Source organism: Gasterosteus aculeatus, unplaced genomic scaffold (genome assembly GCF_964276395.1).
Source record: "Gasterosteus aculeatus unplaced genomic scaffold, fGasAcu3.hap1.1 HAP1_SCAFFOLD_100, whole genome shotgun sequence".
NCBI lineage: Eukaryota > Metazoa > Chordata > Actinopteri > Perciformes > Gasterosteidae > Gasterosteus > Gasterosteus aculeatus.
In genome coordinates this window covers 11,921-37,697 of record NW_027554955.1, presented here as the reverse complement: position 1 = coordinate 37,697, position 25,777 = coordinate 11,921, and the positions used below count along the sequence as shown (strand labels likewise).

General features: G+C 51.5%; 1 protein-coding gene across 1 annotated transcript; it reads left to right on the top strand.

The window, feature by feature from the left end:
* The first annotated feature begins 231 nt into the window (after positions 1–231).
* Positions 232–11,695, top strand: LOC144395169 (protein jagged-2-like). Its single transcript, XM_078098091.1, has 16 exons — positions 232–485; positions 729–893; positions 982–1,132; positions 1,228–1,392; positions 1,712–1,825; positions 4,329–4,442; positions 4,545–4,658; positions 4,750–4,866; positions 4,975–5,002; positions 5,958–6,043; positions 6,305–6,418; positions 6,512–6,627; positions 6,733–7,005; positions 7,159–7,290; positions 8,663–8,816; positions 9,213–11,695. Exons 1-16 carry the CDS (start codon positions 372–374, stop codon positions 9,725–9,727), a joined length of 2,472 nt encoding a protein of 823 aa, XP_077954217.1. The 5' UTR covers positions 232–371; the 3' UTR covers positions 9,728–11,695.
* The last annotated feature ends 14,082 nt before the right edge of the window (positions 11,696–25,777 follow it).

Genomic DNA, 25,777 nt, shown 5'->3' with positions numbered 1-25,777 from the left:
AGCACGCTAAGCTAACACAATCAAAAAACATACTTTTTCAAATCCAACCACGATCTTCTCCTAAACACAACGAAACGTAAATGACTCCAACGTGGCTCCTCGATGGATACGTGTTTATCGAGTGATAATCAGTAACATGTTGGGTCTTTTCACCTTTTAGCGCTGAAGGAATTGAGTGATGCTAGTGGAGCGTCCGTTCTTTCTCCTGCCTCTCAGACGTTCACACTCTGGTCTAACTCCTCCGAGCTTTTGTTCCTGAACCTCCAGGGTTAGCCGCCGTTAGCTCGTAGCACGTGCTCCCTCCTCCCCGAACGCTCCAACCCTCTTGCTTTGAACTGACCCACTTCTCTGTAGCGGCTGCATGTTTCTGCATGTTCCCCCCGGCGCTCCGTCCAACCCAGACCTCACGTTGTCTCCTCGTCGCTTTCCTCTCCTCAGACGTGAACAGCTGTCACGCGCAGTGCCAGAACGGAGGAACCTGCAAGGTGACTTGAAGTGGTTTTTATCAACTTTCATTCAGTCAACGACATCATTAGCCTGGTTTTAAAATGCATTTTTATATTAAGCCATTTTATACATGAAAATATATTGTTGGTAAACTTGTATATATTGAGTATATATATATTGAGTATAATATTCCTCGAGCTCGGTGTTGAAGTTCTGGTGCTGGTTTTCTTGGGGGGGGGGGGTGAACTGACCTCTGACCCTGTGCGTCTGCGTCGCATCAGGGGGCTCGAGGCTGCGTCTGCCAGCCGGGGTTCGTGGGTCGGCACTGCGAGGTCCAGAGGAACCGCTGTGCCAGCGGCCCGTGCAGGAACGGGGGCCGCTGCCACGCCCTGCCGGACGGCTTCATGTGCGAATGCCCGCGGGGCTTCGCCGGAACGACCTGCGAGGTAAGAGGCGCTCAGCTGCATTTTTCCCTGCTGCTGGGGGGGGGGGGGGGGACGACACACCTCGACCTCCACGTTTCTCCATGTGAAGGTGCAGAACGACCCCTGCAGCCCCGACCCCTGCCACAACAAGGCCCGGTGCCACGGCCTCCTGGGCGACTTCTACTGCAGCTGCCCCGACGAGTACGAGGGCAAGACCTGCTCCGAGCTGAAGGACCACTGCAAGACCAGCCGTTGTCACGGTAACGCGGCCCCCCGACAGCCCCTCCACGCCTACAGTGTCTATTCCTGCTTTCTGATCCCCCCCCCCCCCCCCCCCCCCCCTCTGCCCCTAAAGTGATAGACAGTTGCACCGTTGCCGTGGCAACCAACGACAGCCAGAGCCGGGTGTGGCACATCTCGTCCAACGTGTGTGGCCCCCACGGCCGCTGCATCAGCCTGCCGGCCGGCAACTTCAGCTGCTCCTGTGAGCCGGGATTCACCGGCACCTACTGCCACGAGAGTGAGTCGCACACGCGTGACACACGGGACACGCTGAGCATCACTGGGAAGCACACACACATACAGACGCGCTCATGGAAAATTTGGAGGAAAATTTGAGCGGGAAAATACTGATTATTTTGCATCAGATTTTGTAAAACACATGTACACAAAGCTATATATATATATATATATATATATATATATATATATATATATATATATATATGTATATGTATGTGTATACAGGGTACAGGGTAGTCCCTTTGAGGAAAGAGACAATTAACACCCTTAAATGAGACAAAAAACACCCGTAAACACTCTGCTTCCTCCGCCTGCAGACATCAATGACTGTGCGTCATCGCCCTGTAAGAACGGAGGCACCTGCATCGACGGGATCAACTCCTTCCAGTGCTTCTGCCCCGACGGCTGGGAGGGCAGTCTGTGTGACGCCGGTCAGTGTGTGTGTGTGTGTGCGTGTGTGAGTGTGTGTGTGTGCGCGTGTGTGGACGTGAGCTACAGCACAACTCCCAAAGATGCTGTTAAGATGGTGCTACTTTACTAAAGATGGTGTTGAGATGGTGTTGAGATGGTGTTGAGATGGTGTTGCCTTACGATCAATGACACATTATCTTCACATTTATATGCGTATGTGTATTTATATACTTAAACTTTATTATAGTTTTTACCAATATACCTGATTAAAAGAATACCAAACAAACACTGTTACACGTTAGAAGTATCAGAACCACAATCTCCATAACGGGCGTCAGCTGCTCCACAAATCCACAGAGATATAGAACATATAGAGATATAGAACACATAGAGGTATAGAATACATAGAGATATAGAACACATAGAGGTATAGAACACGTAGAGATATAGAACATATAGAGATATAGAACACATAGAGGTATAGAATACATAGAGATATAGAACACATAGAGGTATAGAACACGTAGAGATATAGAACACATAGAGATATAGAACACATAGAGGTATAGAACACATAGAGATATAGAACACAGAGGTATAGAACACATAGAGATATAGAACACATAGATATATAGAACCCATAGAGGTATAGAACACATAGAGATATAGAACACATAGAGATATAGAACACATAGAGACATAGAACACGTAGAGATATAGAACACATAGAGGTATAGAACACATAGAGGTATAGAACACATAGAGATATAGAACACATAGAGGTATAGAACACATAGAGACATAGAACACGTAGAGATATAGAACACATAGAGGTATAGAACACATAGAGATATAGAACACAGAGGTATAGAACCCATAGAGATATAGAACACATAGATATATAGAACCCATAGAGGTATAGAACACATAGAGATATAGAACACATAGAGGTATAGAACACATAGAGACATAGAACACGTAGAGATATAGAACACATAGAGGTATAGAACACATAGAGGTATAGAACACATAGAGGTATAGAACACATAGAGGTATAGAACACATAGAGATATAGAACACATAGAGGTATAGAACACATAGAGACATAGAACACGTAGAGATATAGAACACATAGAGGTATAGAACACATAGAGATATAGAACACATAGAGGTATAGAACATATAGAGATATAGAACACGTAGAGATATAGAACACGTAGAGATATAGAACACATAGAGGTATAGAACACATAGAGGTATAGAACACATAGAGATATAGAACATGTAGAGGTATAGAACACAGAGATATAGAACACATAGAGATATAGAACACATAGAGGTATAGAACACATAGAGATATAGAACACATAGAGATATAGAACACGTAGAGGTATAGAACACGTAGAGATATAGAACACATAGAGGTATAGAACACATAGAGGTATAGAACACATAGAGGTATAGAACACATAGAGATATAGAACACATAGAGGTATAGAACACATAGAGGTATAGAACACAGAGATATAGAACACGTAGAGATATAGAACACGTAGAGGTATAGAACACATAGAGATATAGAACACATAGAGGTATAGAACACATAGAGATATAGAACACGTAGAGATATAGAACACATAGAGATATAGAACACATAGAGATATAGAACACATAGAGGTATAGAACACGTAGAGATATAGAACACGTAGAGATATAGAACACGTAGAGGTATAGAACACATAGAGGTATAGAACACATAGAGATATAGAACACGTAGAGATATAGAACACGTAGAGATATAGAACACATAGAGATATAGAACACATAGAGGTATAGAACACATAGAGGTATAGAACACATAGAGATATAGAACACATAGAGGTATAGAACACGTAGAGATATAGAACACATAGAGGTATAGAACACATAGAGATATAGAACACATAGAGGTATAGAACATGTAGAGATATAGAACACGTAGAGATATAGAACACGTAGAGATATAGAACACATAGAGATATAGAACACATAGAGGTATAGAACACATAGAGGTATAGAACACATAGAGGTATAGAACATGTAGAGGTATAGAACACGTAGAGGTATAGAACACAGAGATATAGAACACATAGAGATATAGAACACATAGAGGTATAGAACACATAGAGATATAGAACACGTAGAGGTATAGAACACGTAGAGGTATAGAACACGTAGAGATATAGAACACATAGAGATATAGAACACATAGAGGTATAGAACACATAGAGATATAGAACACATAGAGGTATAGAACACATAGAGATATAGAACACATAGAGATATAGAACACATAGAGGTATAGAACACATAGAGATATAGAACACATAGAGTTATAGAACACGTAGAGATATAGAACACGTAGAGATATAGAACACGCAGAGATATAGAACATATAGAGATATAGAACACATAGAGATATAGAACATATAGAGATATAGAACACATGCAGACATAGAAGCTAAACGCGTGCCCCGGTTCCAGATGTGAACGAGTGCAGCAGGAGCCCGTGTCAGAACGGGGGCCGCTGCGTGGACCTGCTCAACGACTTCTACTGCACGTGTGTGGACAGCTGGAAGGGGAAGACCTGCCACTCCCGTGAGTGCATCACGCCCCCCCCCCCCCCAACACCCCCCAACGCATAACGATTAGCAGGGCAGTTATTGACGATGACGATGGTCCTTCTCCTTCCTCCCCCAGGCGAGAGCCAGTGCGACTCCTCCACCTGCAGCAACGGGGGGACGTGCTTCGACCACGGAGACTCCTTCCTGTGCAGCTGCCCCTCGGGCTGGGGGGGCAGCACCTGCAACACAGGTCAGGAACACGCAGACGTTATGCCAGAGAGCCCCCCTCCCCCACCCCGACCCCCTCCTCATATTCTCATGATGAGGAATCTGTCTTTCAGCCAAGAACAGCACGTGCGACTCGGGGCCGTGCGAGAACGGAGCCACGTGCGTCGGAGGGGGGGACGCCTTCACCTGCATCTGCAAGGACGGCTGGGAGGGGGCCACCTGCGCACAGAGTGAGTCTGAAGGGGTGGACGGGGACGGACGGACGGGGACGGGGGGGTTGATGATCACTCAGCCCGTTTAAAAAATCTCAACGTATTTTCATTTTCTTTCTCCTGCAGATGTTGACGACTGCAATCCGCACCCCTGGTAAGACGGCTTGTCCCTTGTCCTCTTCTGAGGTGTCTCTCAGGTGTGTCCCTCTGACAGGGACTCACCTGTAGACTCACCGGGGGGGTCGAACAGAACCTTGAAAAGCTTCACATTTTGACATTTTAATCGACAACATTGAAGCAAAAACAGGGGATAAAGGGGGGGGGGGGGGGGGCTCCTGACAGCTCCTCTGAGGGCTAAAGCCCGCCCCCCTCTATCCTCACCCGCCTCTTCAATGACTGACAGGTGGATTAGTGTTTTTTGTAGGGTTTTCAGGAGGAGGGGGGAGGATAGTGTAAAGACCTGGGGGTAGCTGTGAGGAGAGGAGGTGTTGGGGGGCCGGGGTGGGGGGGGGCTCAGCATGTGGTCCGCAGGGATTTACATAAGAAGTCTGGACATTGATCAGGGATCAGCTTCAGCCTGCTGACACTCAGAGTCTCTGTAAAAGCTGGGGGGGGGTCTGATAGTTTGTAGCGGGACAGGTCATCCGAGGGGGGGGGGGGGGGGGGTCTACACCAGGAAGGAAATAGTGAACAAATGGTTGATTCACAGATGGGGGGGGGGGGGGGGGTAAGCAAACCTGTTCAGACAAAGTCCATTTCACGACGTTGAGGGTCCATTAAATGTCGGATATCAGCCGATTTCATCCTAGACCAGCTAACAAAGGGGGGGCTTCACACCGGGGGGCTTCATCCTTCTTCAAAAGCTCCACTGCAAACAGAAGCGGGAGGTTTTTCCCTCTCGGGGGGGGAAATTAGAGGAAAAACCAAGAATGAATTCTGTGGTGAATAAAAACATCTGAAGTCCACAAATCGCTGAGTGCTTGAAACTACTTGCTCCGCCCGGTTGTTTGGGTCAATCATCTTCATCATCATCTTCATCATCGGCATCATCATCTTCATCATCATCTTCATCGCCATCATCGCGTTGCGTCTCTGTTTCCTTTCTGCAGCTACAACGGCGGCGTCTGCGTCGACGGCGTCAACTGGTTCCGTTGCGAATGCGCCCCGGGATTCGCCGGACCGGACTGCCGCATCAGTGAGTGGGGGGGGGGGGGGGGTGCGAGGTCGAAAGGCCGCGGGGAGGGGGGGTGGGGGGGGTGGAGCACGAGGCGATTGTTTGATTGAAACTAAGGAGCCCTTAGGACGGCTTATGCGCTGTCCCGCGGCCTTCTGGGAGAAATCCCGTCCAGAGCCACAGTCCAAAGGAAGCGTTTGTGCAGAGACGTTTTTCATGTCTCTCCAGTGGGTCATAACCAGCTAAAAGTGCCCCCCCCCCCCCCCCCCCCCCCCCCCACAGACATCGACGAGTGCCAATCGTCTCCGTGCGCCGACGGCTCCACCTGCGAGGACCAGATCAACGGCTACCGCTGCGTCTGTCCCCCGGGACACGCCGGGCCCCGCTGTCAGAAGTGTGAGTACCCAAGACCCCCCCCCCCCCCCCCCAAACACTTTCTTCTGTCAAGAGGAGCGTTGACCATTTACCCCCCCCCCCCCCCCCCTCCAGTCATCGGCCTCGGGAAGCCGTGCCGCCACGCCGGCCTGCCGTTTCCTCACGGCAGCCGGTGGGAGGAGGAGTGCAACGCCTGCCGGTGTGACAACGGCCACGTCCGCTGCTCCCAGGTCAGACCCCCCCCCATTTACCCCCCCCCCGCCCTCTGTGGCCTGTTTGGTACAGGGTTTTTTTTTGTTAGCGACGCACCCGACCGAGGTGTCGTGTTCCTCCAGGTGAGGTGCGGCCGCCGTCCCTGCCTCCTCCCCGCCCCTCCCTCGATGGCCCCGCCCACCCCGGGGATCAACCCGGGCTCCTGCTCCGGGGGTCAAAAGTGCACGGAGCACCAGTTCCTCACCTGCTTCTCGCCGCCGTGCCGCCAGTGGGGGGTGTGTTCCACGGCCGACCCCCCGGCGCCGCTGCACACGCTGTGCGAGCCCAACGGCGGTCGCCTGGACGACGGCTGCGCCCGCATCACGCTCGTCTTCGCCAAGCACAAAGTGCCGCAGGTGAGAGACTTCTGATGGCTGCGAGTACGACGAGTTTAAAGGCCTCAGATCCCTCAGTGGGGGGACGGGGGTCAGTGGGGGGACAGTTTGTCTCATGATGTAGTTGGAGATATAAACGTGTGTGTGTGTGTGTGTGTGTGTGTGTGTCTGCAGGGCACCACGGTGGAGAACATCTGCTCCGAGCTGACGTTTCTCCCCGTGACTCGGACGCTGGCCGAGGAGCGAGCGCTGCTCATCCTCTGCGACCTGTCCGACTCCAACGGGGACGCCGTGGAGGTCGCCATGGTGATTATTGCACACAAACGCACGCACACACACAGACACACACACATTAGTTTATAAATTTGATCCACAATTGGTTACTAGTAAATCATACGAGACTAAAGAGTAACGCACTGATGGCCGTAGTGACTTTGTAGCCGCTGCTGTGGAGCCATCGCTGATAACGTACAGGTAGATTCTGTACCTCCTCGCTCACTTTATGGGATCAATTTGTCTCCAGAGATCCTCTGAAACTCTTTGTTACAAAACTCTTTTAAAAAAAGCGAGGAGTAGAATGAGAATGAGAAGCGTCTGACGCTTTGAACAACATCTGGATGAGATTTAGCTTTCTGTTGGGACACCTTGCTTCTCTCTCTCTCTTCCCTGCTTCTTCCCGGCCACCCAGACTCTTGCGGGGGGGGGGGGCGGTTACTTCGGGGCCCTAAGCTTTTAATGGAGGGGCTTAGTTCTCGGGCCCTCTGATGTTTGCAGGCCTGGTTTTGAGCGACAGATACAGGAAGAGGAGCGGCCAACCTGACATCCAAACTCTCCCACGCCGTAACAATAGAAAATAAATAAACCCCCTCCCACTGCAGTGAGGTCAGCGCTACAACCCACAATCCCTCCTGTCTTCATCCCGAAGCCTCCCGCTTCACCTCCACCAGTCAGCGGATCGTTGAGCCGCTTCAGCTCGTGGCGTTTAACCCGTTCAGACTGCGCCATGTGGGAGAAAAGGCCTCTGGCACCCACCAACATCTGGTCCCGGCGCTTAGTTATGATTTAAAACTGACGCGTTTCAGAACATAAAACATCGTACTTCTTCATCCTCATTCACAGACACTGTCAGCAGAGTGGTGATGATGAAGTAAAAGTCCACAACGACACTAAACACCTCCAGTAGACGTGATGTGGTCCGTTCCTCACGGGGGGGGGGGGCTTGGGGGGGGGGCGGAGCTAGAGGCGCGTGAATGAGCTGCCGATTGTCTCGGGAGAAGAAAGGAGGCCGAGCGGGGAGCACAGCTGCCCGGCCTCCATTGTTTGTCCTAATTGAACCGCGCAGCACACAGCTAATCCCCCCCCCCCCCCGTCCCCCTCAGCACCTCATTAGGCAATTAACTCCAGCCTCTGTGGTCTCAGCAGGGGGGCGGGGGGGGGGCTGCCAGATGTTAGGATGAGAATCCCTTGTATTCCTTCGGATGAATGTTGCGGCGGCGCGTACCCTCGGGCCATGTGGCACGCGGGCTCGGTACCCCAGAACAAGCGGCGCCTCGACTGTCACCAACCGAGAAACCCGGCAAACTGAAACGTGGCCTCAAGCTGCTGCCCTGTTTTCACCATGAGGGATCCCGTGTTAATGCCCAACACATTGATTCCTGTCCTGTCCGTCTGTGGTCAGTCCTTTGAGCAGGACGGGTGGCGGAAGGACAGCGACCGCGGACAGATCCGGAAGGCGGCCGGCGCCATCATCGATGCCCTCTCCAAGGCCCGCAACAGCACCGTCATGCTGGCCCTGTTGAAGGTGGAGCTGGTGGTGGGGCAGCAGGCTGTTGGTGAGTCACGTGGCCCGAAAGGAAATGTCAGATCCTGGATGTAAAGCCCCTGTTTATCTCCGCCAGGAGCCTGTGTGGAGATCATGTGCTCGCTGTGCGTCTGTCTGTCCGTCTCTCAGACCGCTGGACCGCCGGCTCATATTATCAGGGCTTGTTTGTGGACGTACGGTCCGCTCGCGGTGGCCAAGATCCACGGTTTCAGAATTAAACTGTTTGACTCCCGGCTTTGTTCCATCGCCGAGTTGTCTCCCGTCCCTCCTCTGAAACAGCTGCTACATTTGACCTTAAAGTCGGTTAGAGGCCACGAGAGCAGCTAGAGATCTGTCCGAATCCGTTTGTGTGTCACCTGGTGGAGATCTGAGGGAACCTTCAGTCTGAGCCGTGTCCCTCCTTCAGGCTACCTGGTCCCGGTGCTGAGCGTCGTCTTCTTCGTCCTCTGGGTCTTCTGCATCGTGGTCTGCGTCTGGTGGACCCGCAAGAGGAAGAAAGAGCGGGAGAGAACGTCCCGGTCCGAGGACATGGCGGTCAACAACCAGCTGGTGCTGAAGCCGAGCCACGCCCCCAAGGACAACCGCGACAAGGACATTCAGTACGAATGCCAGAAGCTGATGGCGCCCGCCGACAGGAGGTGCGACGGCGCCGAGGGCGAGGAGGGCGGGGAGCCGGAGGCGGAGCGGGAGGACGACGAGGAGAGACCGGCGGGCGGCGGGGGAAAGCGTCTGCCGGCGGCGCCGAGGGGCTCGGCGGCCCAGGACAGCAGGGGGTCGACGGGTAAGGGGGCGGTCATCTGCACGTCACGCAGCGGCCCGGTCAAGGCGCCGCACCGGACGGCGTACAGCCCCAAGGACAACCGGTGTAAAAACCTGAACGCCGCCAAGCTCAGCGAGGACGTTATCGACCACTACGTATGAGGGGGCGGGAGGAGGGGCGGAGCCTGCCCAGGCGTCACTCGCTCCTCAGATCTTAAGTGAAGAATACAGATGCTTTCATTTTCTACTTTAGCTTATTTCACTTCTTTGTCTGCAAAATCACCCCCCAAAAAACAAAAACAAAAAGACAAATAAAAATCACAGCTTCAGGATTTTCTCGTCACTTCGCTGGAATCAAGAAGCATCCCCTTTTTTTTTTTTCACCCTACGGCTCCGCCCCAACCGAGCTGGCTCCTCCCATTTTCCTCTTCTTCTCTGGGGGACGGAGGGGGACGTTGCCGGCTGGCAGCTGCTCGTGGTTTCCACCGTCTGCCGTTACCCAGAAGCCTTTTCTACTCTTCATAACGTGTCCTTTATAAAACCAACAAGCTGAGAAAAACGAAACGGAAAAAAAAAAGATTTTTATGTACATTTAAGTCCTTAAAAGTTGGCACAGAGAATCACTGTATGACACCTGGCATGGACACGTTTTGTTGTTGTTTACAGTCATAAACATCATGTTTCCATGTTTGTGTTAAAGCGTCGAGGTTCTTGTGTAAATCCTTTATTACAATAATCACGTCACTGCTGATTTATTCAGCGTTTCCTTTGGTAGAAAAGTGCCTTCAGCCCTTTGTTTGGTTTTGCTCCCCTTGTCCCCTCATTTAGTTTATGCAGAACTTAAATACATACAAAGGGAAAGACTCTCCGAGGTGTTTGTCTGCGATGTACATATGTAAATATGAAGAACTGGCTGTATATTTGAATTTAGTAACTTAAGTGATGCTTTGTATCATAGTTATTCTAAAGACTGTTTTCGTGCTTGTTGTTTTTTAATGATGTCATTCCGTTTATTAGTGTCTGTTGACGCTCTGGTTTTATACACATGTTGGTGTCCACTGGATCAGGAGGAGAAAACACCTGTGGGGATTATTTGTTACAGCTGTTCAGAACACAGATGTTTGTTTGGCCTGTTGACCTTTGTGAGACCTTATTTTGGTTCCCCTAAAAAAACGATTCCACCTCCACAAGATTTACCTTTAAAACGAGTCATTTCAAAGAGCCACACATGCAGCAAATACGACCTTCCACTCTTTAATTCATGTATCACAAATCCAAATCACCGGCCAAACCACCGAGAAGAATCCTGGATGTCCACGAGGACTCAAAGAGCCTCCTGGTGCCGGTGTCCTCCCTTCACTGCCGGGGAGGAAAGGTTCAAACCGGAGCGCCGCCTCCTTCAGGATGGAGATACGTGTGAGTGGAGGAGGCTGGAGGTCTCTGGAGGTCTCTGGGGGGACTGCCGTGTGTCCTTCGTGACCCTCGGGTCACCTCCACCTGGAGCTGATGAGGGACCCCGAATGGCACCAACAGAGTGAAGGGTCCCTGTGCAGCATCGGGGAGTCTGAGCACTGCTTCTGCTTCTATACGTATCTATGTTTTACAGTCGACAGTGTGAATGCCTCACGGGGCAACAGGGTGTTAAGTGAGACCCCCCCCCTCCCCCCAACACACACACCCCCTCCTCCTCCTCCCCCGAAGTGCCCCAAGGCTGCGACTCCCTTTGAGGCGAATCCAGCAGCGAGGTTTGACCTCGCCGTGTTTAGCCCCGCCCCTCCTCCTGTATCCATTCTGGTGTAATGAAGGCAACACGTTGTCGCTGTTGCGTTTTGTAAAGTCTGTTTCTGCACTAAGGACACGCGGGGGGGGGGGGGGGGGGGGGGCTTTAGCATCACATGAGAGTCACATGTTGTCGCTGTTTGTGAATGAACACTGTTTTTTGTTAATAATGCAAATCATTTGGAACCCAAATTCATATTCTGCGAGTGAATCCCTACACGGGCTGAATGTGCAGAACGTTGTAATTATTTTGTAAAGAAATCTGGTAAAAGACTTTTGGTTTGTTAGTGGAATTTTTTTGTTTTGTTCCTAGAGCAATCTTATTATTTATTAAAGTATTTTATACCAAAATTCATTTTGTGTGTCTCTTTTTGAAGGTTTAGAGCAGCGGTCCCCCCCGGTGACCGTAATGGTCCGGCCCACGTTCGGTCTAAGTGGCCCCAAACCTGAAATGAGTTTGAGACCCCTGGTTTAGACTAACTAGCTTATTTGCTGTATTTGCTTGATGTTGAAATGTGGGGGGGGGGGGGGGGGGGTCATTCTGTCGCCAGCAGCAGCCGCCGTGGAAATACACATAAAGATTGAGAGAAAGAAACGAATGTATTAAACTTGTGCTGAATAAAAAGTATCGATGCATCGACCAGATTTATCGGATTCCGTCACCAAGATTTACATTTAAACATATTTACCAAAGGAAAAGCCACATTCAGCTAAATCATTTCACGTACGTCGACCTTCGGTTTTTATTTCAAAACATCACTTTTAAAATGTCAATCGAGCCAATCGGCCCCTCAGCGACGAACCAATGGGGTGAGACCTCCGTCTGTCCTCTCTAATGACACTGTGGGAAATGATTAACCCCCCCCTCCTCCCACACCTCCCAGCAGCTGGGCCGGATACCCACAATGCTTTGGTGGCACCGTGTGTTCATTAACCCGCCAGTTGTTGCAGGAAAGAATGGGAAACGTGTCTGGAATCCTGGGGTGGGGGGGGGGGGGGGGGAGTCACATGCCCAGGACGCCATTGCTGACCCACTCGGAACTTGGAGAGGGGAGCACAATGGAGGGGAGGAGGTGACTGGTGGGGGTCGCGTGTCAGCCAGCGAGCCGAGAGACAGGTTACCCGTCCCATAACAGGTTACCCGTACCACAAACAGGTTACCCGTCCGACAGCAGGTTACCCGCCCCACAACAGGTTACCCGTCCCACAACAGGTTACCCGTACCACAACAGGTTACCCGTCCGACAGCAGGTTACCCGTACCACAACAGGTTACCCGTCCCACGCCAGGTTACCCATCCCACAACAGGTTACCCGTACCACAACAGGTTACCCGTCCCACAACAGGTTACCCGTACCACAACAGGTTACCCGTCCGACAGCAGGTTACCCATCCCACAACAGGTTACCCGTCCCACGCCAGGTTACCCATCCCACAACAGGTTACCCGTCCGACAGCAGGTTACCCGTACCACAACAGGTTACCCGTCCCACAACAGGTTACCCGTACCACAACAGGTTACCCGTCCCACAACAGGTTACCCGTACCACAACAGGTTACCCGTCCGACAGCAGGTTACCCGTACCACGCCAGGTTACCCATCCCACAACAGGTTACCCGTCCCACAACAGGTTACCCGTACCACAACAGGTTACCCGTCCCACAACAGGTTACCTGTCCCACAGAAGGTTACCCATCCCACAACAGGTTACCCGTACCACAACAGGTTACCCGCCCCACAACAAGTTACCCGTACCACAACAGGTTACCCGTCCGACAGCAGGTTACCCGTACCACAACAGGTTACCCGTCCCGCGCCAGTTACTTTTAGAAGTAACGCTGCCTTTTCCTAATCAGAAAACTCACTCCGCCACAAAAAGCGGTCAGAAATACGACCTGATGAGCTCCACTCGAAGGCGGCATTTAGCTCATCATTCATTGGCTGTCGTAGTTGTCCCCCACCCAGGTGTGGTCATTTATTGGTTGATATTTTTAATAACGTGCTGCTCAGCAGCCGTGGAGCAGGACGTCGTTCTCACTTTTGGTTCATTTTTCTTAAACGACCACACTGTGAAACACTGTGTGAAGAGCTGAAGTGGAGAAAGATGGCCGACGCTGGAGTTCTAGTTTTGGGGCGACGTGTTAAGTTCAATGCTGTTAGCCTGGTTGATTGACGGCTGTAATCTTTGTCATTTCGGATTGAACATTGCTTCACTGGAATGTTCGTATTTCCTTTACGACATTTTCTCTCTTGCATTATGGCTGTAAAATTGATTTTATTCCGCTTGAGATAAGTTTTGTTCCAGTTTACCAGACAGACCGTTGCCTGGACAACACCAAAGCTTCACCCCGGCGTCGAGGCCCATTTGGTGCTCGTCCTCTCGGATCACTTTTAACGACCAACACAAAGCCGTCTCCACGGCGACGGGCCGATGTTAGCCGGAGTTCCCCCGTCTTCCTCGTCCGCTCAGACGGCCGACTCATCGAGGCGGATAATCTGCGCAGGAGCTTCCATGACGCCTGTTGCCGGGGCAACGATGGAGCCGCCTACCCCCAGGTGAGAGGAGTGAGGACAGTGGGGCGTTACTCTGCAAGTCACAAACCAGTATTTTAAGGTCCCAAGGTCACTAGTGGCAACAATAAGAGCTTTCTTTTCTATTTCGATGATGAATTGACATGTTTGTTTGAACCCAGAAGCCTGTGTGTTGGTTCACGTGACGTAGGGGGTCTTCCCAGGACCAAACCTGCTGAGACTCACAGGGACGACGCTGATGGTAGTTGGGTGACGTTGGGATAGGTGTGGTAACTCCACCTCGGGTGGGGTCAACCCTCCGTCAGAGGTGTTCCCCCGTTACTGAAGCCACACACACACACACACCTCTTTCCACCAGATCACCAGCGGCGAGCTTCCCTGTGAACCCCAGCGAGTCCCAGCGAGTCCCAGTGAGTCCCAACGAGTCCCAGCGAGTCCCAGCGAGTCCCACGAGTCCAAGTGAGTCCCAACGAGTCCCAGTGAGTCCCAGTGAATCCCAGCGAGTCCCACGAGTCCAAGTGAGTCCCAACGAGTCCCAGTGAGTCCCAGTGAATCCCAGCGAGTCCCACGAGTCCAAGTGAGTCCCAACGAGTCCCAGTGAGTCCCAGCGAGTCCCACGAGTCCCAGTGAGTCCCAACGAGTCCCAGTGAGTCCCAGCGAGTCCCAGCGAGTCCCAGCGAGTCCCACGAGTCCCAGTGAGTCCCAACGAGTCCCAGTGAGTCCCAGCGAGTCCCAGTGAGTCTCTGTGGGATTTAGAGGTCTTGCAGCAGCAGGAGTAGTGTTGAGAAGGGACCTGCTGTTTGGGGGTCGGCAGGCAGCTCAGCACAGCCCACAAGTGACTAAACGCATTCCTTTAAAATACCGATATTAACACATGTTTTCTCTCGACTCTCTTCCTTCTGTCTCGGACCTCTGACGCGTTTCTGCGTCGGTCTCTGAGCACTGAGTTATTTCGGTTCTTCGGTTTGGATCCGACGCGGCTGGCGAGGGTTCGGAGGAGGTGAGGGTAGATCTTCACCGTGGACGGGGAGGCGGGGAGGAGAGGCCGGAATGCTCGGCGGAGCTCCCGAGGACAGCGGGAGCGGCCGCGCCTCGGCCCCTCTCAGCTGGCGGCGAGCCCTCTGACTCCTCCCAGGGTCCACATGTCCAAACGGAGATGAAAGGCCCCCGGTAGGAAGGTTGTCGGTGCCAACACCAACCGCCCGCCAAGCGAGGCTGAGCTCAGCGGCGCGAGCCCAGATGTTCCAGACGCTGAATACTCGGCTCCCCCCCCCAAGGACGAGGAGGGAAACTCCGCTTGACCCCCATCACATCAAAGTGTGGAGGAGGACTCAAAACAATGAGCCCCTCCAGAGGGAAGGAGCTGTGTGTGTCTGTGTGTGTGCAGAGCGAGGAGATCAGTGGAGGAGTGGATGGGGCCCACTCATCAGATTAGCTGTGGTTAATGCCTCGGCGCTAGCATCTAGCCTAGCATAGCATAGCCTAGCATAGCATAGACCGCCTGCATTAAACCTGTCTATTAAACTTTTTGACATAATTATACAGAATTCTATCTGATGAAAAGTATAATATGTCCCTCTGAAATGTTGAATTGAGTAGCATAGAATGTCCATGCTGATGATTAATCAAGTCAATTTATTTGAGTCGGGATCGAGTGTCACTGCTGTTTGTCTGATTAAAACATAATAAAAGCATTAATTAATGCGTAGGAACAACCATAGGAAGCTCAACACATCTGAATGAATCAAATCACACATTGCAATAGTTTGACTCACTTCGTTGCCTTTTGAAATCGAAAGGACTTCGAAGCGGCACGCCTGTCTCTCACATGCGATCCCCCCCCCCCGGCCCCCCGGGGCTACGCATTTTACAGACAAGCCTCGACTCAGAGACATCGACATCGTGTCTATTCATCAGGGCAAATGGTGTGGATCTGTTTCATGTCAGAGCTTTACAGCCCTCATGTAATGGAGCCGTGGAGATGCTTCTGCAGGCGGGGGGGGGGGTCTTATGGAGTTGCAGTGAAACGCATTATGTTGACACGCTTACATAGTTGTGCGTGACGCATGTCGGTGTGTTCGGCTTTGGGTCTGTTAGCTTTGTGATGCCTGAAGGTGAAAGGAAAAGTTCTGCTCGCGTACAAAGACACGCAAATGACTTTTAAATAAATAGTCAGTTTTAATATACATAATGATGGATATAACAACCCTTACGATCCTAAGTGACACGGATAAAAGATCCAACTTTATTGAATAGTATATTCAAAGTAATACTATTATATTATTTTACAGCAGGGATCAGATTTGTGTGAATGTATAACCTTTTAAAACATGAATACAAAAAAGCAATGAAATGATATAAATGAAAGAAAACAGACAAACAGGCACATAGACAGTGAGGAGCAGCAGTGTGATGCAAACCTACACACACACACACACACACACACACACACACTGACATGACACGGCCCTCGCGTCATGCCATCTGCACGCTGCGAGCCCCGGGGCGCTCGGCGGGTGGAGGCGGCGCGATGGACGGAGGCCTGTGTCATCAGTTGGCCGGAGGTGCAACAATACGGCCTTAATGCGCGATTAAGTCCCAGAATCCGCTGTCGTCACGAGTGAGCGCGTCAAACCCAGAGCGCCATCCAGATCCTGTCCCTGCTGACCCCCCCCCGTTGAGCCGGGACCTTGCGGCGGCGTGCAAACGTTTGCTGTGAGTCGGCATAAATTCAGCGACATCAGTTGTCTAAAGCGCGAGCAGCCCGACGGAAGGAATCACAGTGACCCCCCAATAACCCCCCCCAACCCCCCCTCTGTGTCGGCCTACCGGACGCTCGTGTGGACGTTTGTCCCAGAGTGTGAAGTGATTGAGTCCTTTAGGATTATTCTCGATAGGCCTCCAGCTTTCCTCCTTAATATTCAAACGAAACGGATGGTGACGCTCATCAGTGAAACAATCAGCCTCCCAGATGTGCAGTAACATCAGTAACATCAGTAACATCAGTAACGTCAGTTCCTCATGTTGTAATCGTGGACTTGTTGATTCGCAAGTTGTGTTTTATTTGTACGAGGAACAAGTTCTTCAACCGCGTCCGGGTCATAAATGTTGTGGAATGTGTGACCGGCGCTTCTTATTCGAGGTAAAACAAACAGCGAGTGAACAGACGAGAGGAGTCGTGTTCATGTTCTGCAGTTGTTTTTGTGTTTCTTTCTGAACACACAAAGCAGCAACACAACCACAAAGAGAGTCAGGAAATGCACCAAGAACAAGACAACTACACGAATAAAGGCAAAGAAAAGAGGACCACTGGGAGACAAATACAAAGAGACACAAATTCCTAAAGAGACGACCACAAAGAGACCGGAAACAACAACGCGACGACTACAGACCAACAAGCTACACAACACAACAACAACCAGATCCATTTCCTTTCTCTTTTGAATCTTGCTTTCTGCAGGAGCGCTATTGGGTAATAATCTGATAATACTCCTACGGGTTTGATCATGTTTTTGAGGATTTTTTCACAGACCCACAAAATAATGTGTTATGTTGCGTAATGATTTCGGCCGATCTGCCAACTCTACTTCTATTGTGTAACGGTCCAAATGTGATGTGATCAGCGATGTGTGTGAGACTGACTTCAACGCAGCGGGTCCACCTCACGTGTTCCCCTTTGTCCTTTCACATCCATCACATCCAAAGTTCCCCTCCCGTCTGTCCTCCAGCCGTCTCCGTCCACCGTCGGGACACAACGTCTGCGCTCTCGCCTCGCTGGACTCAATCCTCTCAAACGCCTCCGCGCGGCGCGTCCCATGTGATCAGAGGGCGATGGGGGCGGTGAACCCAGCTCTCCTGTTCCTTCCTCCACTTCCCCCGGGGTTCCGGGTCGGCTTTTCCCCTCCGACTTGTTGGGATCCGTCTGCCTCCGCGTGCAGAGAGAAAAGTTCCCTTCATAGCTGCTTTGTAGCTGCCCGACCACGCCGCCACTTTTGTTTTATGATGATTTTACGGGCTGTCTGCTTGAATTGAAGGTTTCATTTTCTCAAGTAGGCCCTCAGGATATCGGAGCCCATTTAAACCCTTTTTTCAAAGATTCATGGCTGTCAATGAGTGTGTCATTACTATGACAATAAATATGATATATATGACAACTGTGACATATAAGTCACTGACATAGCAACATAAGAATTTCATTGAGTTACTTGTTAAACTGTACACATCTCCTCCTCCTCCTGCAGGGACAGAGAGGGCTTCCACCCAACAGCAGGGAAACACTTTGGTTTGCAGATACAGATATTGATAATTCGATAATCGACCAGCACGACAGATCCAGCAGGAGGCCTCCGATCGCCGGCACGTGTTTATTCCCATAACGAAGGACGGATCCATGTTCATGCACGACGTGAACAAACATGCATGTTGATGATGAACATGTGGTTTCCGACGGGTTGACGCGTGAGACGCCGCGTGTTTCCCTCTGACGCGTCTGCTAATGCACGAACGCCGGGCCGCTAACATGGCGTAGCATCACCGCTCCGACGCCGCATCGAATGAAGCATGTTGCTCATGCAAGAGTCGTAGGTCGTATTCGCTCCTGCGGCTGGTGATGGAATCTTTGGAGGACGGCAGTCGATGACTCAGAGACGCTGGCGCCGTGTCATCAGTCTGGACTTTTGGATGTTCGCTAATTTACTCTCTAACTCAAGACGCCGCGTAGCTGCCATTGGGTTTGTTACATCGGCAAGGCTTCGGGTTCAGATTCACCGCCGACGCCAAATAATCCAAAACTCAGCAGACGTGGCGCATGAACACGGGTCACATAAATCTCCTCTCCTCCTCGGCTTTCATGTGTTGTTCCGGCCCTGCCAGTGAAACCAAAGCGCTGAGCGGCGTTTGGGGGGGGTGGGGGGGTCGAGGGCTCCTTTCTGCGGAGCCTTTGAAGTGGACACCTCTCGGCGTCGGCCTGTTGTCCTCTGCGCGGCGGCTGGAGCTGGACGGATGGACGGATGACTTCCCCTGAAAGGAGACGGTCCGCCGCTCTCCAGTGGCGCCCCAGCTGAGACGACAGCCGCGATGCTAAGCTAAGTGGCTGCCGTGAAGAGGTTAATGGGCCACTTCACCCCCTGGGCTCCCCGGGTCAGATCTCAAGATAGACATCGGCTCTGTGACAGCGATGAAGACACCCGACCACCTTCGGCTCAGACACGCGATACTTGTCTCTTAAACAGAGCAACGTGGACCCGTCCGACATAAACACCTCCCCATAAACAGAGTTAACAAGCAACTACCGCAAGTCACTGTTTTCTACTCTATCATCACGGTCGGTTTATTAAGTAGTATTTCATCAAAAAATCACCTAAAACCTCAAGAAAATGGAGCCGACAGGAGTTAAAGTCTGTGTGACGGAGCAGAAAGGGACACAATCCCCCCTCAGTGTATGCAAATCAGGGCGTATTTCTGTACTTCCTGTACGCCCCCCCACCTCCCTGCAGCCGTGCTACGTCTGAGCCCGGCCAGTGCAGGCAGGTTGGAGCTTTGGCTCGCACTTCAAAGCTTCCTCTTTGCTTTTCAAACAAAGTCTGGCAGAGTTTGAGTTTCCCAGATGCTCCGAGTTGGAGTCCAGCGGCGTCTGAAGGACCGGCGACCTTTTGCAGATCTGCTTATATATATGATTAGTCTTCTTAAGTGTTAATAAACCTCCTGCACACTGTGAGCTACCTTCCCTCAGGGTTTCCTCCTCGCACCGTCACCTCAAACATGCCCCGACAAATGTGCATTGTTTAAATTCAGGCCAAGTGGAATCTGAACCACTGCTTCCGCAGTCCTTTCCCCCGAATGCTGGAACACCTACTGTGGCGGAACATTGATGCTCAAGGGCCCTCATGTGTCGACCCTAAGTGGTTTAACTCTAGCAAAGGTAGAACGGGATCTGCAGGTAGAAGCCGGCAACCCTCTTCTTCTCACTGTTCAGGTGCATTTGGCTTTCTTTAGTCAACTGATTTATTGAAAACCCAGAACCCAGAACCCAGAAACCCAGAACCCAGAACCCAGAACCCAGAAACCCAGAACCCAGAACCCAGAAACCCAGAACCCAGAAACCCAGAACCCAGAACCCAGCTGCCTCCGTGCGTCGGTCCAAAGGGCCGTACTCAGCGTTCCAGGTGGAGCCTCCGTGACAGAAAACCCCTCGAGCGCCGTGTGATGTGGGGGCATTGCTCAGCAGCAGCTCGGGTTTCCACACCTCCGCCTTCCACCTCCACCTCAATTCCACCTCCACCGGCTCGCACTGCTGTTACCAGACACACACACACACACACCTGCTTCTGATTCACACAGACACACACACACACACACACCTGCTTCTGATTCACACAGACACACACACACACATGCGCTGCATCGCACTGGCAGGTCGCTTTGCTCGTCCTCGCAGAGAAACCTCCACAAGAAAAGAAGCCTGGATCCACTCATGGAGGGCGGGGGGGGGCCGGGGGGTCGAGGGGGGCAAGGCTTTGATATCAAAGCCCTGATCCGCTTTCAGGGATTTGTCAGTCAAAACTTCAGAGATGCAGATCACAGAATCCTGGAGACACGTTGATATTTGGTTGGCGAGGGCAACACGCATGAGATTAATGCCGTAGAAACAAGTGTGATCCTCATGTGGGCGGTTTGACAGGAACAGGAACGGTGTTTTTGTGAGACGTCGCTGTAGAAAATGGGCCATTTAATGAAATATCCCGTTTGAGAGCGACGCCGTAAAGACGAGCGACGCCCGCTAAACAGAACTGCTTCAGCTTCACCCAGCCGGGCGCTTCCTCCGGGTCCAACGCGCCATCATCGCTTCATCACTGCGTCGTCTGGGACTGCTGTCTGAAATCATGATTCGCTTGACCTTTGACCTTTGACCACCAGATCGGATCAGTGGGTCCCCGTACAGGTTCGTGCCCAATGAGATGACGTTATCAAGGCCTCCTTGAGATATCGCTTTAACGTGACGCGTTTACGAGGGGGGGGGGGGGGGGGGGTAAAGGGAGGTTTGTCCTGAGGGCGGAGCCAGAACGGGGGCGCTGTCTCAGATCAGATGGGTTTATCCTTCGGGGAACAACAATACGCTTTCTGCGAGGTCCATTGTTTATTTTTTCACCCCCTCCACTGGTCACATGACCTTTTATTTTTTTATTGTTGCATGTGTGAATCCCGTCAAACAGGAAATAGCCACTGGGTCCCTGCGGTGAGGCGTGAAAACATTACAAGCCGCGTTGGCCGCGTAGCTCTTTTCGGATGCTAACAGCTGGAGCACCGGCCTCAGATTCAGGCGCCATCGTCTGTCTTCTCCTCTTCACGGCATTTAATGCCTTTGACCTTTGACACAACTCAGCTTTCTATCCAGCGATGTGTGTTGGTGCTCTGTGCCCAACAACCTTAACGCTCAACGGAACATTTCTGTTTCAGTCTGAAACACGGTGTGCTTCAGTTTCAGGGAGGCTTCCATCTCGATCTCAGATGAATGGATAGAAACACAACTAAATCCAGGACCCGGTTCTCTCTCATCCAGTGAATAACATCGATTAATTGTAGGGAGGGAGAGATCCGAGTGCATGAACACCAACGAAGAAGAGCCTGCGTGGTTCTTCGCTGGGCTGCAGGTCTGCACAGCTGCTCTTGGTGAGCGTGTGTCAGAACAAAGTCCTCTTAGATCACGTCAGGTCTCACTGACCTGACTCACACCGACCAGACACAACCGAGCAGCTCATCGCCGTGTGCAGAGACACACACACACACACACACACACACACGGGGAACAACGTGAAGGGAGTTAAACTACCGACTTGTGCAGCCGTTGTTGTGTGCTGCTCTCAAGGCCGGTCACAGAACTCCGGGAACGATCTGCACTGGGTTGGACGGGTCAATGAGGTCGACATCGTGGATGTAAACTGCGATAAAGGAGCGAGCGGCGTTCCGTGACTCACCATGTTGCCTCGATCGGCGCCGTGACCTTTTGTCAAACTAGAGACTAGCTGCTGAAGAAACGCCACATCACCTCTAATCCCGCCTCACGTGCCGCCTCACACGGAGCGGATTAAGCCGGTTCTGTTTGGATCTGTAACCTGGGAACGTGTCCTCGCTGCCAATCGTCTTCAGAAAGTTAACAGACGAATCCGTGCGGTGGCGTTGCCCCTTTGTTCCACGCGTCATGCAGACTGAGAGCTTCAACGCCTTGCAATTAATTCTCATATCGGAATGCAGTGACTGTGCACAAAGGATAATAACGTGATTTAACGCTACTTGAAGATGCTATTCCATTTGTTACATTTATCTCAACATATTCTGGATGTCCAGCAGCCAAAAAGCTCCTATTGCTGCTTCATGCGATTTGAAGTCATGTTTTATTGTGAGAAATATGATTCCTTTGTTCTGTTTATTTGTCTCATTGCTCATCGGTCTCAGCAGAGTGTTTCGTTTTTTGCTGCTTACCAAACCGGCACATGAATCCACCAGATCCCACCGTGACACTCGGCCCTCGTTTTTAAGACGTTGTCCCTCGGCAGAGAGGATCCGCTGCGTGGGAGACGGGTTTGTGTCTTTCCACAGATTGCCCCGTCCTGATCTACTGATCCGATGATTACCCGTTGGGAGGCCGGGGGGGGGGCTGAGGGTTGGTAAACATCCTGTCGGCGGCGAGGGGGGGGCGCGTCATGGCGGTCGTGTTCTGCCCTATGACCTTTCGTCTGGACGTCTACCAGCTGGTCACCGATTGGCTGGTTCCACGTACCCTGCAGGCCCGTGGAGCACAACGCCAACACCCTATTTCATTATTTCTATGGGCCCCATTTAATCTGCCGATTTACCTTTTCACAAAGAGTTTGACTCGGATCAAAAAAGCGCTTTTTTGTCTCTGGTCTGCGGATCCTCCATGAAAGGGACGCGCGGCTCAGAGCGACAGCCCGACTTAGCGGTGATTAATTCTCCGAGGTGCGCTTCTTTGTGCCTCCTCCTCCGAACATCGCTGCCAGCGAAGCTTAGCCCTCTTCCCTGCCCCGACACGCCGCCCCCGCCGAGCCCACCCCCGCCCGCACCGCCCGCCCGGGCAGGCCCGGCGGGCGCCGAGCGTGACACGGCGCAGGGAGAAATGCTCTGGCACGGGACAAACTTCTTTTTTACACGTAGCCGCGGGGCCCCGAGCACGTTTCTGTGACTCATGAAGAAAACGTCCATGAGTGGGCGATGCGTCTCCCTCCCTCCCTCCCCCTCCTGCCTTTTGATGCGAGGGAGACGCTACCGGGGGGCCACGCCCCTGTCAGAAGGTTCCCGGGGGCAACTTCCCTGAACAGAACCGTGCAGAGAAGAGAAGACAGAGCGCTTTGACCTTTGGTTTCAGCTGCATACAAGGTGGAGATGTTCCCCTCAGAGGGCCCAACACGCGCGTAGAACCCTCTCCGATGTTCCCGCGAACGCGGGGACATTTCCCCCCCGCCTGTACGAGGACGTTTCCGTCCGTGAAAGGTCCCGAGCGGATCCGATGGGACGGGTAAGGAGCTTTTTCGTGGGACATGAGGTGTGCGAGTGAGATGTTCCTCTGACTCATCCTGCACTATGACGTTTCTATTGCTGCGTGTTCATTGGGGCGCACGGACACGCAGGCCAGGCCCCGCCCCCTCCCGCACATGGTAGCACCACACAGCGACTTCATAGGTGCAGATAGAAAATGTCAAAGACAACATTTGGGTGCCACTCAGTGAGTTTACATGATGGAGTCTCTGCTTAGTGGGACTGTGCTCTCTTTCGGGGGGAGGTGCTGTTATCCCAACATACATGACAGTGAATGAATCGAATCATTGGCCGAAAGCATATCGTCATACCCGATACGATAGGTGGCGCTGTTTTCATTACAACTAGTTGTGATGCAGCCATTTCCGCTTGACCGCTTCACCACAACCAACAACAACAACAACAACATCAACATTAGGAGAAAGATGGCGAGCGGAGAGCGAGGTGAAGCTACGTCCCTCTACTGTCTGTGCATGATGTTAATGATGTTAACAGGAGCACAGCGAAGGCGAATGGCGCTATTGGCTGATTTGATAACGGAGAGAAGACGCCGTCGGGATCTCGAGCACGCGCAAAGACGCAGAGTCCAGTTCCTCATCCGATTCACCGCTACATGCCGCGATAGTCGAACTACCAACCGGATCGGACCGAGTTATCCAGGCGTGTTAGTCGGATCGTAGTCGGACAGTAAAGGTGTTTACATGAAACGGATCATTGGATTTCAGTCCGACTGAGCCCGTTGTTGGAATCCATGTAACCACGCTGACTGTGTGAGTGATGAACTGGTTCCATGGTGATTTCACACCATCTGACTGCAGCTTTGTAAAAATACATTTTTCCACTCAGAAATCTCGCCTTCAGCATTTCTTAAATAAACTAAATGTTGAAGGTTTTTACAGCGGAGTTTGTTCATTTAGCCGACATGTTATCACAACATGGAGAACATGATTGTTTCGTGGCCGTCGGCGCTGTTTGCTGATAGTTGATGCTCCTCCTTCATGCTGTCAGTTCAGATTGCTGCAATTATCCGCTTGCATTGTTGCACCTTTACATCTGAAACATCATCGTACGTCTTCTAGAGCCGATAAATCAAACTAGTCACGCTGTGAGCAAACCGCGCTGGCCGGCGCCTCGTGCCACCGGATTCACCGGCTGATTTTCAAAATGGAAAAAACGGGAAGACAAGGTGCGCTTGGTTTCAGCACCGGTGGGAGGGATGTGGTTGTGAGTCACGTAAGACAATCAGAAAAAGCATCTGACCTTTTGGGGAAATTGTTGGAAAAGTTAGGATACTTTTATATGGAAGACAAATCCTTTTTTAATAAATAATCATTTCAAATGAGCCTTTAGATGCATTTATTGTGGTTTTTCCGGCTTTACTCTGAACGTCTGTCTCCTTTTAATAACTCCGTGTTTTTGTTAAATGTCCACATGGTTGGGAACAATCATCAAAGCGCAGTGTGACCTTAGAATTAGTGTTTAATGCCGGAATGCGTCATGTGTGCACACACTAGTCTGAAGGTGAACTCATGATAAGCGTGTGTGTGTTTAATGCCGTGCACACGCTTACCCAAACAACAACGCGTCTCACAATCTGCCGCTGTGACCTCTGACGCCTTGAGGCGCTCGTTGCCTTCGCACACATTCTGCTGTGCTGCTTCTCGGATGTTGGATGACCAAGTATGGATCAAGTCCACGTGGGGGGGTGGACGAGTCCAAACAAGTGTGGTTCCTTCAACCCAAACTAAATATGCATCTCTGTTGCCCAAACTAAGGTGTGGAGCTCCGTGTGGTTAGAACGTATCACAAGACAAACTGACAGGTATTTGATTTGCCCCCCGGCTCTCGGAATTGTTCTTTTTCTTACAACACACCAAGAAAATGTGCTGAAATTGCTGCGCTGCTGCAGACCGACTGTGTGTGGGGGGAGGGGGGGGTTTGAGGGACTGGCTCCTGATGCAAGACGCCCCCCCTAAGCACACACAGACAGACACACACACCTGTACATGTGTGCACATGCGGACCCCCCCCCCAGACAACACATGCATGGACCCCAGCAGTCTAAGCTCTGCAGACACAAGCGCACATGAATGCACACAGCTCACTGTCATTAGACACACACACACACACACACACACACACACACACACCCCCTCTCATTATGGATGCTCTCTGGCACCAGGCTGCAGGTGAGCGAGGAGCAGAGCTCCCTCATTACTATCTGAGGCTAATGCAATAACTACCGGTCTGTCCCCTTCAGGCTCTGACCTCCGCCCGGTGGCACCGACTCCGCCCGACATTCACTCACACGCAGACTAAGCTCAAACATTCATATGCATCCATCATGT

Excerpts from the sequence above, each read along its gene's own strand:
- LOC144395169 (XM_078098091.1), top strand. The coding sequence starts at position 372 with ATGTTCCCCCCGGCGCTCCGTCCAACCCAGACCTCACGTTGTCTCCTC. Across the intron at positions 486-728 it reads AGAACGGAGGAACCTGCAAG|GGGGCTCGAGGCTGCGTCTG; the intron begins GTGACTTGAAGT and ends GCGTCGCATCAG. Across the intron at positions 6,419-6,511 it reads CGGGCCCCGCTGTCAGAAGT|TCATCGGCCTCGGGAAGCCG; the intron begins GTGAGTACCCAA and ends CCCCCCCTCCAG.